Source organism: Salvia miltiorrhiza, chromosome 8 (assembly GCF_028751815.1).
Source record: "Salvia miltiorrhiza cultivar Shanhuang (shh) chromosome 8, IMPLAD_Smil_shh, whole genome shotgun sequence".
NCBI classification, from domain to species: Eukaryota; Viridiplantae; Streptophyta; class Magnoliopsida; order Lamiales; family Lamiaceae; genus Salvia; species Salvia miltiorrhiza.
Genome location: NC_080394.1, coordinates 20,560,793 through 20,575,745, shown reverse-complemented (window position 1 = coordinate 20,575,745; position 14,953 = coordinate 20,560,793). Strand labels below are relative to the sequence as shown.

Sequence of the window (14,953 nt, the reverse complement as noted above, 5' to 3'; positions counted from 1 at the left end):
ACGCTTCACTAATTACTACCCTAATCGACTGACAACCGTAAGAGACGCTCTATAGGTTTAATGAGCCAACAGCATTAATATTTAGAGAAACCCGATTCAAAACCAATAAACTCTGACGCAGGATTATTGAATTAAGACTGCTTTTCCTTTGACCCTGATGTGTCAATTTACCATTAATCAAACCTAAACCACAATTACGGATGGCTGGTTCAATTGGCTATATAATTAATTCTAACCCAATAAATATTTGCAACTATCTAATGGATTAAAACAATTAATATCATTAAACATGGAGAATCGCAGATGCAAGCATAAAATAAAGTATAAGAACAATTAGATCTCACAGAATAATTTCGCTAGTGCTTCCCTAATCAATGCCGGAATAAACGAATTTAGCTAGAAAACATAATTAAATAACAAAAGAAATAAATAAATAAATTGCAAGAAAAAGATAAAAGAAATAAAACTTGAATTGCTCCAAAACTTGCGTCCAGAATTCTGCTCTCCAAAGTTGCAGAAGCTATGTGATATATTGTATTCCTTTTAAAGTGTGCTGAATTCCATTATATATACTATCTAATAATCAAAACCTTAGTCTAATAAGGCAACTAAAACAAGTCTAATTAGGCAACTAGGCAACTAGTCTAATTAGGCAACTAGGCAACTAGTCTAATGACGTAAAAGCTAATAGGGAAAAGTGGTGCAAAGGTCCAAATTTGGAACTATTCCCAATCCCAAAACAATTTAAATATGATCAGCTAATAATAATCAAAGATCCAGCCCATTAATCTTTGTCCGCACAGCCTTCATTCTCTACCACTTCAAGCTTCAAAATTCTTCTCAAAATCATGTCTTTTCTTCAAAACCTATTAAATACCATCAAAATTCACATAAGACCATAATCCATATCCAAAAGATGATATTTAACACGAATTAAGCATTGAAAACATACTAAAATCCTCCAAATAAATGCGTATAAATACGCCCAATCAAATCCCCCCACACTTAAACAAAGCTCGCCCTCGAGCACCAAAAAGAACAAAATAACAGGGAAGGAACAAAACAGAAGACTCAAAACAGCAAAAACAAAGCTTTGGCAACAATATGATAGATAATACTCAAAATCTTGATCAAGATACAATCATCCACAAACCACTAACCATGCTCTTGCTCAGAAAATTATGCCATGTTCTTCATTCAAGTCAAAATTGTGCAAATTCAATCCTGCCTCACCAAGTTCACTTAATTTCTCTCAATAGACAAATATGGACAGAATAGATTCACACAATTCACAACTTTATGCCTTCAAACACAGCTTGCCCTTATGTCACTATCTCCACCAAAATATGGAACCAATGCACAAATCAAAAGGTCTTGCATTTTGGTTGTAATGGGGCTTGGGTGCGTATAGGTGGGATAAACAAGAAAAAGGGAATCAAATATGGTCAATATATGACTGAAAACATGCAACACACCAGATCTTCCATCAATAAAACTCTAGAGTAGCTCCTTAACATATCCACAATCCTCAAAAAGTATGCATCAACTCTAACATATACATATAGGACATAAACATGAATGAATGTATACACAATAAACCCTTCTTTTTCTTTGAACTTTTTCTTTCTTTTTTCTTTCTCTTTTTTTTTTTTTTTTTTTTTCAACAACATATATTCTCAATAAATCAATGAATCATCAACAACACATTAACATGATAGGAGTACTCATCTCGTCATAACCTAGTGCATTCACATGTTTTCAAAGGACAAAAGCAGGCTGAAATAGGCTTAGGCTCAATATATGTGAGGTTTTAATCAAACAAAAGAGGAGCAATTGAGGCACAAACGGCTCACTAAGGGAATAGTGAAGGTTCAGATCATATGTTCAGGCCAAAATAATGGTTATTCCTAAATGCCTTAATCATTTTCATGCATTAAATTCTCAAACTCAGTCTTGACTATGGCAACAGGGCAAACCAGAAATTCAGCATAGAAGTTCGAATCAATCACTCATCAAAGAAACAATTGGAGCTAGTCATGTGTGCTCATTAAGGCTCAATCCTCACAATTTAGTAGGCTTCAAGTAATTTTGATCAAATTTTGCACGTTTTTCTCATACAAGAACACCTACGAACATATGCACAATTCCATCACAAGAGCAACAGCCTATCATACCAAATCCAATATCATAATCTCAACTCTTCACATCATTATCATAACATTGCCAAAGAACTCGAAACTGACAAGAAAACCAACATAGCAACAAAGCAAAGACACACAAAACAAAGACACCCCCCCCACACTTAGACAACTCAATGTCCTCATTGTGTGAGAGTATGACAGACCAAAACAGAAACAACAGCAGACAACTAAAAGAAATAGAAACGTCAAAAACGAAAAGCAAAAAGAAAGAAACTTCCCTGAATTGGCATCATGTAGGTGGATGAGGGGGTTGAAGCTTCCGGCGATGAGGAATGGGTCACCGGAGTTGAAGGAGAAAGGAGTTGCACGATGATGTTCTGGTGGCGGTTCTGTGCGCAAATGGGATCCCAGCGACGGAAATGGGGGCGCAGCGGCGGAATTGGAGGGGGAAACGTGGGGAGGGTTGGGGAGGAATTTTGACTAAGGTCAAAATAAAACCCTAGTTCCAGATTTTGCACATTGGTCCCCCAACTCTTAAGTAACTTCAATGCGGCCCCCAGCTTCACATAATTTTTTTTGTCAGAATGCCCCCAAACCTGCGAAAATGATCAAAACACACCCAAAGCTCTTTTTTTTTTTATTTTTTTTTAATAATTTTTTTTTTTAATAATAATTTTTTTTTTTTTTTTTTTAAGAGAGAAAAAACGAAAATAAACAAAACAAGGGCAAGAAAAATCGGGTTGCCTCCCGATGAGCGCCTTTATTTAACGTCCTTGGCTGGACAGAAAAGAAGTTCAAAATCCTTAGACAATGGTTGGAGACGTCAGGCTGAGCGCATTGAACGACTCCATCTCGACTCCAGCATAGTATGGCTTGAGTAATTGTCCATTAACCTTAAAACACTTTCGTGTTTCGAGGCTTTGGATTTCCACAGCTCCATGAGGACTCACACTAACAACTTCAAACGGGCCCAACCAACGAGATTTCAATTTTCCTGGCATAATCCTTAAGCGTGCGTTAAACAAGAGAACCTTCTGCCCAACTTCAAAGGATTTCCTTCGAATGTATTTGTCATGTAGAAATTTGGTTCGTTCCTTGTAACTACTTGCATGATCATACGCCTCCAATCGAATCTCCTCTAATTCTTGCAGTTGAAATTTCCGCTCTCTGCCAACAACGTTCTCATCTAAACAGAATTCCTTCACGGCCCAAAAAGCTTTATGCTCCATCTCAACAGGTAGATGACATTGCTTCCCAAAAATCAGCCTGTACGGAGACATACCAATCGGTGACTTGAATGCAGTGCGGTATGCCCATACCGCATCGTCCAGTCTCAAACTCCAATCCTTTCGTCTCGGGTTGACTGTTTTCTCAAGGATGCTCTTGATTTCTCGGTTAGAAACTTCAGCCTGACCGTTGGATTGTGGATGATATGCCGTGGCAACTCGATGGTGGACTCCATATTTCTTGAAAAGTGCTTCCAAAGTGCGGTTGCAAAAATGAGTTCCTTGATCGCTGATGATGGCACGGGGCACTCCAAATCTGTTAAAAATATTAGCTTTAAGGAACCCTGCAACAACTTTAGAGTCATTAGTGCGGGTGGCCTTCACTTCCACCCACTTCGAAACATAATCAACAGCCAAAAGAATGTAAGAATTCCCAAAAGAACTAGGAAACGGCCCCATAAAATCCATCCCCCAAACGTCAAAGATTTCACAAACCAAAATAGGGACTTGAGGCATTTCATTGCGAGAAGAGATATTACCTGTTCTTTGGCACTTGTCACAATTTTTGCAGAAATTGTAAGAATCCTTAAAAATAGTTTCCCAATAAAAACCACAATCAAGAATCTTACGTGCTGTTCGTTTGGGACCAAAGTGACCTCCACAAGCATGAGCATGGCAAAAATTCAAAATGGAATGAATCTCCTCATCAGGGATGCAACGTCGTATCACTTGATCCGCACAGGTCTTCCACAAATAAGGATCATCCCATATGAAGTATTTTGCTTGGTTCCTCAACTTATTCTTACGGGCTGTCTCCATTCCCTTAGGAAAAACTCCAGCAGTTAGAAAATTAACCAAATCAGCATACCAAGGAGCGTTACCGTCAATCTGCAGCAGTTGTTCGTCTGGAAAGTCGTCTGGTATGGGCATACCGTCCGACACAGTCTGCAGTCTGCTCAAATGGTCAGCTACCAAGTTCTCGGCTCCCTTTTTATCTTTAATCTCCAAGTCAAATTCCTGCAAAAGCAGAATCCAACGGATCAAGCGAGGCTTAGATTCTTTTTTAGAGAGCAAATACTTAAGAGCTGCATGGTCAGAATAAACAACAACTTTAGAGCCAATTAAATAAGATCTAAATTTTTCACAAGCAAAAACGATGGCTAAAAGCTCCTTCTCCGTAGTTGTGTAATTGCATTGAGCCGGGTTGAGAGTTTTGGAAGCATAGTAAATCACATGGCTCTCTTTCCCAACTTTCTGCCCTAGCACTGCTCCAACGGCAAAGTCACTTGCATCGCACATGATTTCAAAAGGCTCTCCCCAAATTGGTGGCTGAATGATGGGGGCAGAAGTGAGTCTACTCTTCAACAAATCAAAGGCCTCCTTGCACTTGTCATCGAACACAAAAGACACATCTTGATGAAGCAACCTAGTGAGAGGTTGAGCAGTCTTTGCGAAGTCTTTGATGAAGCGCCTATAAAAACCTGCATGGCCTAAGAAAGCACGAATCTCTTTCACATTAGAAGGATAAGGTAACTTAACAATCAAATCAATTTTCGCCTTATCAACTTCTACTCCTCTTGCAGAAATCACATGCCCAAGAACAATCCCTTCTCTCACCATGAAATGACATTTCTCAAAGTTCAACACCAAATTAGTGTCGACACATCTCTGCAAAACTTGTTCAAGATTAGTCAAACAATGGTCAAAAGAGTCTCCATGCACAGTAAAATCATCCATGAAAATTTCTATGCAACTCTCAATCATGTCAGAAAATAGGCTCATCATACAACGCTGAAAAGTACCAGGAGCATTACATAATCCAAACGGCATACGACGCCATGCAAAAGTGCCAAAAGGGCAAGTAAAAGTGGTTTTCTCTTGATCTTCCTGAGCTACAAAAATTTGAAAATATCCAGAGTAGCCATCAAGAAAACAAAAGAATTCCTTACCAGCCAATCGCTCAAGCATCTCATCAATGAAAGGTAATGGAAAATGATCCTTCCTAGTGGCATCATTCAACTTCCTAAAATCAATGCACATACGCCAACCAGTTTGCAACCTCATGGGAATCAACTCATTATTCTCATTCTTGACCAATTGAAAACCAGACTTCTTAGGAACCACATGAACAGGACTAACCCATGCACTATCAGAAATCGGATAAATAATCCCTAAATCAAGCAATTTAAGAATTTCTTTAAGCACAACTTCTTTCATGACAGGGTTCAGTTTTCTTTGAGGATCCCTAAATGGCTTACTATTAGGTTCAAGTAAGATTCTATGCATGCAAGTAGAGGGACTAATACCTTTGATATCGGCTATAGTCCATCCAATGGCAGATTTATGCATCTTAAGAAGACTTACCAACCTTACCTCTTGTTCTGCACTGAGTTCATTGCTGATGATCACTGGCAGCGTGTTATCCTCTCCTAAAAACACATATTTCAGATGCTGGGGCAGTACCTTCAAGTCCAGCTTCGGTGGCTTCACAACAGAGGGCAAAATCGGTTCTGTGTTGGTCGGTATGGGCATCCTGCTCGACAGGTGCCGAATTGGAATTTCCTCCGTTGAGTACAGCTGCATGATGATCTCTCTAATGGCTTCATTCTCCTCAGTTTTGGTGTTCTCTTCAGTTAGGGAACTGAAAATAACCTGCTCCAGCTCATCCTCCCTGAAATTCTCAACAAATTCCTCAACCAAAGGGTCAATAACATCAATCATGAACACAGATTCAGGATCCTCAACATGCTTCATAGCCTCAAAAATATTAAATGTGACAATATCTCCATCAAATTCAAGGCTAAGCATTCCACTATCCACATCAATTTTTGCCTTAGCAGTTTTCATGAATGGTCTCCCTAAAAGAATCAATGATTGTTTAGCAGAGGCAGAATCATCCATATCAACAATATAAAAATCCACAGGAAAAATTAAATCATTGACCTTGACAAGGACATCCTCAACAACACCTTCGGGATATGCAGCAGACCTATCAGCTAACTGAATGATAACACGAGTGTCTTTCAAAGGTCCTAATTGCAAATCCTTATACACAGAATAAGGCATGACATTTATGGATGCTCCTAAATCTAGCATGGCTCTCTCAACAGTCTTATTACCTATAATGCATGGAATGGTGAACATACCAGGATCTCGACACTTTTGGGGCAATTTTCTTTGAAGAACAGCAGAAACATTTTCACTCACTCGAATTCTCGCATCATTCCCAAACTTCATTTTCTTAGAGCATAACTCTTTTAAAAACTTTGCGTACCTGGGAACTTGCTTAATTGCATCAAGCAAGGGCAAGTTTATTTCTACCTTCTTGAAGATTTCTAGAATATCCTTCTCTTCTTCAATTCTCTTGTTCTGAGCCAACCTAGAAGGAAAAGGTGGTGCAATCAGTGATTGAGGAATTGAAACTTTAGGTTTTCCACTTACCTTAGAAGAGCTAGGCTCGGTGGATTCTGGTGACTCCTCACTAATTGCATCGTCCTTGGCTTCATCGGGCTTTTCTTCTTTGTCCTGCTGCTTAGGCTGTGGCTCAACTAGAATTCTCCCACTTCTTGTAGTTACAGCACTTGCATTTTCCTTGGGATTCATCTCCGTGACAGAAGGAAGTCGGCCTTGATTTGCCTGCAACTTGTTCACCTGAGTGGCTAACTGCGTGATCTGTGTGCCCATATTACTCAACGCTGCCTGAGTTTCATGCTGGAATGCCTGCTGACTTTGCACCAAATTCTTCACAATTTCACTGCTCTGGGCGAGGCTCTTCATGATATCGCTCATATTGGGTGCAAAACTCGGTGCAGGACGTGCGGTATAGGCATACTGTCCAGCCTGCGGCGGATTCGGCGCGTACATCCCTGGTTCCTGCTGTCTCCACCTAAAATTTGGGTGATTTCTCCACCCTGGATTGTAGGTGTTGGAAAAAGGGTCGTTTCGCCTTTGCCTTTGTGCGTTCATCTCTTGCTCATCAGCGGATCCCATGCACGCTTGCTCAGTATTATTATCCTGCAGAGATGGACATGCATCAGTATGATGATTATTTTCAAAGCAAATTCCACATTGAACGTGTTGAGTTTTAGAGACAGCAAGTCCTCTAACTAAAGAGGTAAGAGCATCAATTCTCTCGTTCATGTTGGAATCTTCTACTTTCTGCACTGGCCTATAACGATCATCATCCTCATCCTCATATTGTTGGCCATTTGAAACCATGTCAACGATGAGTTGCTTTGCTTCGTCCAAAGTTTTATTGGTCAAGCTTCCACCACAAGCAGCGTCAACAATTTTCCTATCAAAAGAAGACATACCACGATAAAAATAGTTAGTAAGCAATTGGTAGTCAGAAAATCCATGATCAGGACACTTGCGACACAGCTGTTGGAATCTTTCCCAATAATCGGCTAGACTCTCCGCCTTCTTCTGTTTAATGCTGCTAATGGCCATTCTCAAATTTGCAGCTCTGGACTCAGGAAAGAATTTTCGCAAGAATTGTTCTTCTAAATCTCCCCAAGTTCTAATCGAACCAGGAGGAAGATCAAAAAGCCAATCTCTCGCTCTACCCTGCAAAGTATGAGAAAAAGTCAATAGCCTCAAATTATTTTCAGTAAAACCATGAGGGCGTAGAGTTGAGCAAACTAGATCAAATTCAGCCAGATGCTTGTGTGCACTCTCTCCAGGTAAATCACCGAATTTGGGTAGCACTTGAATGAAACCAGGCCGTATTTCAGCGTTGCCATTAATGGCAGGAAGGACAATGCACAAAGGGCGATTGTTTCTATGACGGCCTAACTCTCTGATCAGTTGAGGTGGTTCCTGTCGAGGATCAACGATCTCTCTATCGTTCTCCTCATCCCTATTGTTACGGTCACCCATTGGAACTTCAATTTCTTCTTGATCCTCAAGGCTCGGTGGAGCAGAATTGGATCTCTTTTTCCACTCCTTAGCTTGCTTCTTCAACTTTCGTGCGGTCTTCTCGATTTCTGGATCAAAAACTAATACGCCTGTACGAGAAGAACGGGGCATAAACTAAAAATTAAATAAAATAACTAAAAATAAAAGACAGACTGAAATTAGCAAAATCCTGCTTAAAACCAATCCCCGGCAACGGCGCCAAAATTTGGTGCGTCGTTTTACACCAAAAATATCCGGCAGTCAGCCGGTATGCCCACACTGTGTAGACAGCAGTAAGCAAAATCGTCTCCCAAGGGATTGGCGAGAATTTCTCTAATTAAAGCCTGCAAGTAACCCACGAAATTTTGAGAAGAAAATATAGAAAATACTAAACTTAAAATTAAATAAATAAAACCCAAATAAACCAATTTTTCCAATAGCTAAAAGATGAATAAAAATTCCAACAATTAATAAAAGAATTCCAGCAATCAATTAAGTCCACCCTAGCTTAATTATTCCGATCATGGATGCAAAAATAACTTTAAATCATGCAAACAAATCAGTTATAACCACCGAAGACGCTTCTGACGTGATCTTATTTCTCCTTAATTATTCGATAATCAGGAAGACGCTTCACTAATTACTACCCTAATCGACTGACAACCGTAAGAGACGCTCTATAGGTTTAATGAGCCAACAGCATTAATATTTAGAGAAACCCGATTCAAAACCAATAAACTCTGACGCAGGATTATTGAATTAAGACTGCTTTTCCTTTGACCCTGATGTGTCAATTTACCATTAATCAAACCTAAACCACAATTACGGATGGCTGGTTCAATTGGCTATATAATTAATTCTAACCCAATAAATATTTGCAACTATCTAATGGATTAAAACAATTAATATCATTAAACATGGAGAATCGCAGATGCAAGCATAAAATAAAGTATAAGAACAATTAGATCTCACAGAATAATTTCGCTAGTGCTTCCCTAATCAATGCCGGAATAAACGAATTTAGCTAGAAAACATAATTAAATAACAAAAGAAATAAATAAATAAATTGCAAGAAAAAGATAAAAGAAATAAAACTTGAATTGCTCCAAAACTTGCGTCCAGAATTCTGCTCTCCAAAGTTGCAGAAGCTATGTGATATATTGTATTCCTTTTAAAGTGTGCTGAATTCCATTATATATACTATCTAATAATCAAAACCTTAGTCTAATAAGGCAACTAAAACAAGTCTAATTAGGCAACTAGGCAACTAGTCTAATTAGGCAACTAGGCAACTAGTCTAATGACGTAAAAGCTAATAGGGAAAAGTGGTGCAAAGGTCCAAATTTGGAACTATTCCCAATCCCAAAACAATTTAAATATGATCAGCTAATAATAATCAAAGATCCAGCCCATTAATCTTTGTCCGCACAGCCTTCATTCTCTACCACTTCAAGCTTCAAAATTCTTCTCAAAATCATGTCTTTTCTTCAAAACCTATTAAATACCATCAAAATTCACATAAGACCATAATCCATATCCAAAAGATGATATTTAACACGAATTAAGCATTGAAAACATACTAAAATCCTCCAAATAAATGCGTATAAATACGCCCAATCAGTAGGCCATTCAATTTTAATATAAAATTGAGCTCAAGCCCTTTATTCATTTTTGTTCCCTTGTAAAAAAATATATTTTCGAATTAGTATAGTGAATTAGTTAGTATTAGCTAGTTTACATATTCAATTTTAAAGATTGTATCATAGTAATACTTTTTTTGTACATAGATAGAATCCAATATAGATATCAATTTTTAGGCATTATTTTGATTGTAAATGTGTCAGAATTATTTGTTCTTTATTGTATTTCAATATTTCAACACAAGTCATTTAATTTCAAAAAAAAAAGACATAAAAAATATTACTCCCTCCGTCCCACTAGACTTGGCACACTTGCATTTTTTGTTTGTCCCACTAGAATTGGCACTTTCCTAAAATAGTATGTGGTCCCTACTTTCTCTACTCACATAAAATAAGTGGACCCTACCTACTTTACACTCTTAACCCTTTATTCTTAATCTCCATGCCCAACTCAAAAGTGCCAAGTCTAGTGGGACGGAGGGAGTACAAATTATTATAAATTACGTACATAAAAAACACAAATTCAAAATTATTTATAAGTTATTATATTTTTATTAAATTAACTTAAGTAATTTCAAAATTTCATCACATGTAAAGTAAAAAAATTCAAAATTTCAACACAAGTCATTTAATTTCAAAAAACCAGAAGACATAAAAAATATTTATATAAGACAAGACATTGTATCAGCACAAATATATGGCATTATTGATGCTACTAGTTCTATTCGTGCATGGCACTGTTGGCACTATGGTCACTAGTACCATTCGTGCATGATACTATGTGACACTAATCTGGTCCATCTTAATTAAGGGCAAAACAGTCATAAAAAGTAAAAAATGGCCAGATTTTGTGTTTTTCAAATCTGTGGCCAAAATTTGTGTTTCCTTCGTCAAAATGGCCACACGGATGTATTGTTTCTTAATTTAAAGTGATATTCATTTTATGCTATGTCATTTAAAATACAAAAATAAAGATTACACAATGGTATTTGATCAATTGTGTCAAGATTTAGGGGGCCAAAAAATGGATACAATATATTTTTAATACAACACTAATAATTTGGGGTTTAAATAAATATTTATTATAAAACATTTTTTATAAAGCAAATATGATTTGGGGTTTTAAATGATCCGTAACGCGTTAAGATTACATACTTTGTATTGAAATTGTAACTGAACTCAGTTATTTTTATTTTTTGATAAATTAACAGTATTAAAATAAATTTAAAGACCGCACCACATGGGACTCGAACCCAATACCTTTGGCCTTAGGCATTAATCCCTTACCACTTGGCCAACACACGCACACAACTCGATTAATTTCTGTTTAATAGAAGAGCATATCATTTGGTTCACTTTAATTATACAAGAGTAAGCATTCTTGTCATACTAGCTAGTATTTCTTATTTTATTTTAATTTAGGGTTAATTGTGTATAAATTATACCCTTCATCCGTCCACGATATCGTTTTCACATTGTGGACGGCATGAATTTTAAGAAAATATTGGTGAATAGTAGTTGATAATAGTGAGTATTGGTGTGAATGGAGTTTTCTAGGATCATCACTTGTTTCTTGGCGGTCCAAGAAGCAAAACACCATTTCCCGTTCTTCTGCTGAAGCAGAATACCGTGCCATGGCACAAGTTAGTTGTGAAGTTACTTGGCTTCGCAACCTCCTTTTAGACTTCGGCGTTGAGCAATAGAAAGCTTCTCCTCTCTATTGTGATAATCAGACAGTTGTGTACATCTGTTGCAACCCTGTTTTTCATGAACGAACCAAGCACATCGAGATAGATTGCCACACGGTTCGGGAAAAATTCCAACAAGGCATTGTGCTTCCTTTCCATGTCAAGAACACCTTGCAACTGGCGGATGTCTTGACTAAAGCTCTTCCTGCTCCAGCTCTACATAACATCATGTCCAAGATGGGTTTTTCTACGATCTTTGCTCCATCTTGAAGGGGCGTATTAAATATAAAGTAATAAAAGACATGCTTGTAGTGCATGTGTATGCAGCATATATATGAGTATATTTTTCTGTTATTTTCACCTAGCTGGCATCATGCCTCCGGAGTGAGTGTTAGTTGCGCCTTTTGTGTGCACAATAAGTTAGCTCTAGATCTATACATAGATCTACTTTGTATTCTCTTTTGAATCAATGAAAATACTGCATCTTCTTCGCTTTTCCCTTTCATCTTCTTTGCTTCTGTATTTCTAATAGTAGCTGAAAGAAGAAAAAGAGAGCGGTGATTTTAGTGTTAGGGTTAAGGTGAATAATTTTAATCTAAATAGAATGAAACGACGTCGTTTCTTATGATATGGGAATAATACGAACGACGTCGTTTAATTAAATGACATGGAGGCCCCATGTCATCTCGGGGTTCGTCGGAGATGAAATTGTGGTAAAATTGACGACCTATTAAATTCATGGAAATTCAGACAAAATTTTAAAGTTCATGGAAAAATTGAAAATTGATGCAATGTTCTGTGTTCATGACTTTTAATGTAATTAATCCTTTAATTTTCAACAAATTCTCATTTTTCACACGTATTTTAAATTTTTTATTAAAATTATTCAATTATTATTTTTTTCATTTTGCATACTCACTCATTTTTCTCTGTGGTGACATAACATAAATATACTCGCTTGGCATAAATATCTTGTGTGGCATAGACCGTGAAAAAAATAGAATTGAAATTGTATTATATAATTAAATAAAAATGACTAAAAAAATAGTTTAATAATTTCAATAAAAATATAAAAATTTATGTGCAAAATGGAAATTTTTTAAAAGTTGGGGCTGGGGGAAGGCCATCGAAGACTTGACTAAGGGATGTCAATCGGGCCAGCCCACTCGGTTTCGGGCCAGCCCATTCGGTTTCGGGTTATTTTCGGTTTGGGCTAGTCGGTTTTTTTATTTTTCGGGCTAAAATTTTTCGACCCTAGCCCTAACCCACTCGGTTTCGGGCTGGCCCATTCGGGCCCGCAAATTTTACGATTTTTTATATGTTTTTTTTCATATATAAATAATCATATTCTTTTAATAAAAATATGTCGTATTTTTTAAATCAAGACAATTTGCTTTATTTTAGATTAAAAAAATTAGTACTAACATAAGTTTACATAATATCTAACTTTAATTTTGTTTTGATAAAAATTGTATATAGATTTAATATAAATGACTATCTTTCTTTGACTTTTATATCATAGATGTTTGTTATTAACCGTTGAAAAAAATCAAAACATATTCTACAAGCATCAAAATGTTATTATTGAATTAAAAAGTAAAGTATTAAAGCTTAAAAATCAATTATTAAGAATGTGTTCGGTTAATCGGACAAACCCACTCGATTTTCGGGCCAACCCTATCGGGCTCGGGCTATTTTCGATTCGGGCCATTTGGGCTAAAAAATTTTCGGGCTAAAAATTTTCAGCCCTAACCCACCTTTTTTATCAGTTTATTCGGGTCGACCCATCGGTTTCGGGCTTTTTTGACATCCCTAACGCACCAAATCAAATTTAATCGCACATTGTTTAATGAAGTTTAATTATTTCATCCTTGAACAAGGGAAGCAAATTCCGATTTTCTTGCCGTTTTGGATAAGTTTTATTCTTCAACTACTCCACTAAAAATGGTTCAAAGTGAGAGTATTATCCATACAAAATCTAACTAATTAGAAAAAGAAAAAAAAGCTCAATCTGGCATCACAAATTTAGCTATTAAAATCAATAACATAACGCAACTCAATTAATAAAATACTTTCTCTCAATCAATAGATTAAAATTACATTGTACAAGTGAAAAATCATTATTAACCTTTTAAAGAAATTAATAACTTGGTTATTAAGATTGCTACAGGTTCCCTAGATTATGTCTTCGTGGACCTAAAACCACCATTAACAAGAGCGCTTGAAACATGTCCCAAAGTAGGGGTGAGCAGTCGGTCCGGACCGGACCGAACCGACAAAACCGAGGACTGAATTTCTAAGAATTTTAGGACCGAACCGGACCGACGTAAACGCTAGGACCGAACCGGAACCGGACCGAAACCGCCGTCGGTTCTCGGTCCGGTTCGGTCCAAAACCGAAAAAACTGGGCAGTTTGCGAAATTAATCCAAAAATCACATTTTTACACATATTTTAACCTATTTATTCAAATATTAATAATATTAATGATTAAAATATTAATAATATTAGAGAATTAGGGTTTTAGAATATTAGAAATAATTAAAATATTAATAAAAATATTAAATATATATTTAATATATATATATATATATATATTCGGTTCGGTCCGGTTTTCATCGGTTTTGGCCTGCTTCAGACCGAAACCGAACCGACCATAAGTCGGTCCATGAAAATGGGACCGGACCGGACCAATCACTGGACCAAAACCGGCCCGGACCGACGAAACCGACCGGTTCGGTCCGGTCCGTCGGTTTTGGTCCGGTTTTGCTCACCCCTATCCCCAAGGGAACACCAAGCGGTGCGATCTTCTGTGTGTGAACAATAAGGTCCCGATTCAAATCCCACTGCTCCTCCTTCTCAATTCTCCCAAGTCAAAAAAAAAAAAAAACAAAAGCCCTTGATACATTTAGGGATGTCAATCGGGCCAGCCCACCGGGTTTTCGGGCTAGCCCTATCGGGTTTCGGGTTAGTCGGGTGCGGGCTAATCGGGTTGGAGATTTTTTCGGGTTGTAAATCTTCAACCCTAACCCTAAACGTTCGGGTTTCGGGCTAGCCCATCGAGCTAATCAGGTTAAAGGCGTAAAAATAAAATTATCATTTGTATTTTATTATTCCTAATGATCTAATATATAATGTATAAAATATACATAGATACTCCCTCCGTCCGCCAAGATTATGTAAAAATTACTATATTTGGCGTCCGCCAAGATTATGTCACTTTACTTTTATGGCAATGGTTCCACCAACCTCTTTAATATTTTATCCTTACTAACACTCTTTATTTACAAAAAACTCACTCAAAATTCAATCTCAACCACACATCTCATAAAGTGGTGGGACCCTTTCTCCACTACATCAAAAT

At 37.2% G+C, this 14,953-nt stretch overlaps 1 protein-coding gene across 3 annotated transcripts; it reads right to left on the bottom strand.

The window, feature by feature from the left end:
• Positions 1-452: 452 nt before the first annotated feature.
• Positions 453-9,882, bottom strand: LOC131001771 (uncharacterized). 3 transcript variants are annotated; one of them, XR_009094027.1, is made up of 2 exons: positions 953-9,878; positions 453-866 (listed from the first exon to the last, which is right to left on the bottom strand). XR_009094027.1 is itself a non-coding variant. In XM_057928339.1 (2 exons), the coding sequence occupies exon 2, from the start codon at positions 8,393-8,395 to the stop codon at positions 2,945-2,947; it is 5,451 nt and encodes a 1,816-aa protein (XP_057784322.1). In that variant the 5' UTR covers positions 8,396-9,757; positions 9,844-9,882; the 3' UTR covers positions 453-2,944. The 3 variants fall into 3 exon arrangements, 2 of the variants coding, with proteins under 2 accessions (XP_057784322.1, XP_057784324.1); XM_057928339.1 differs by having other exon boundaries at positions 453-9,757; positions 9,844-9,882; XM_057928341.1 differs by having other exon boundaries at positions 453-8,607; positions 9,359-9,878.
• Positions 9,883-14,953: the final 5,071 nt, after the last annotated feature.

Bases quoted from the DNA above. Each gene is read 5' to 3' on its own strand.
- LOC131001771 (XM_057928339.1), bottom strand. From the start codon at position 8,395: ATGCCCCGTTCTTCTCGTACAGGCGTATTAGTTTTTGATCCAGAAATC.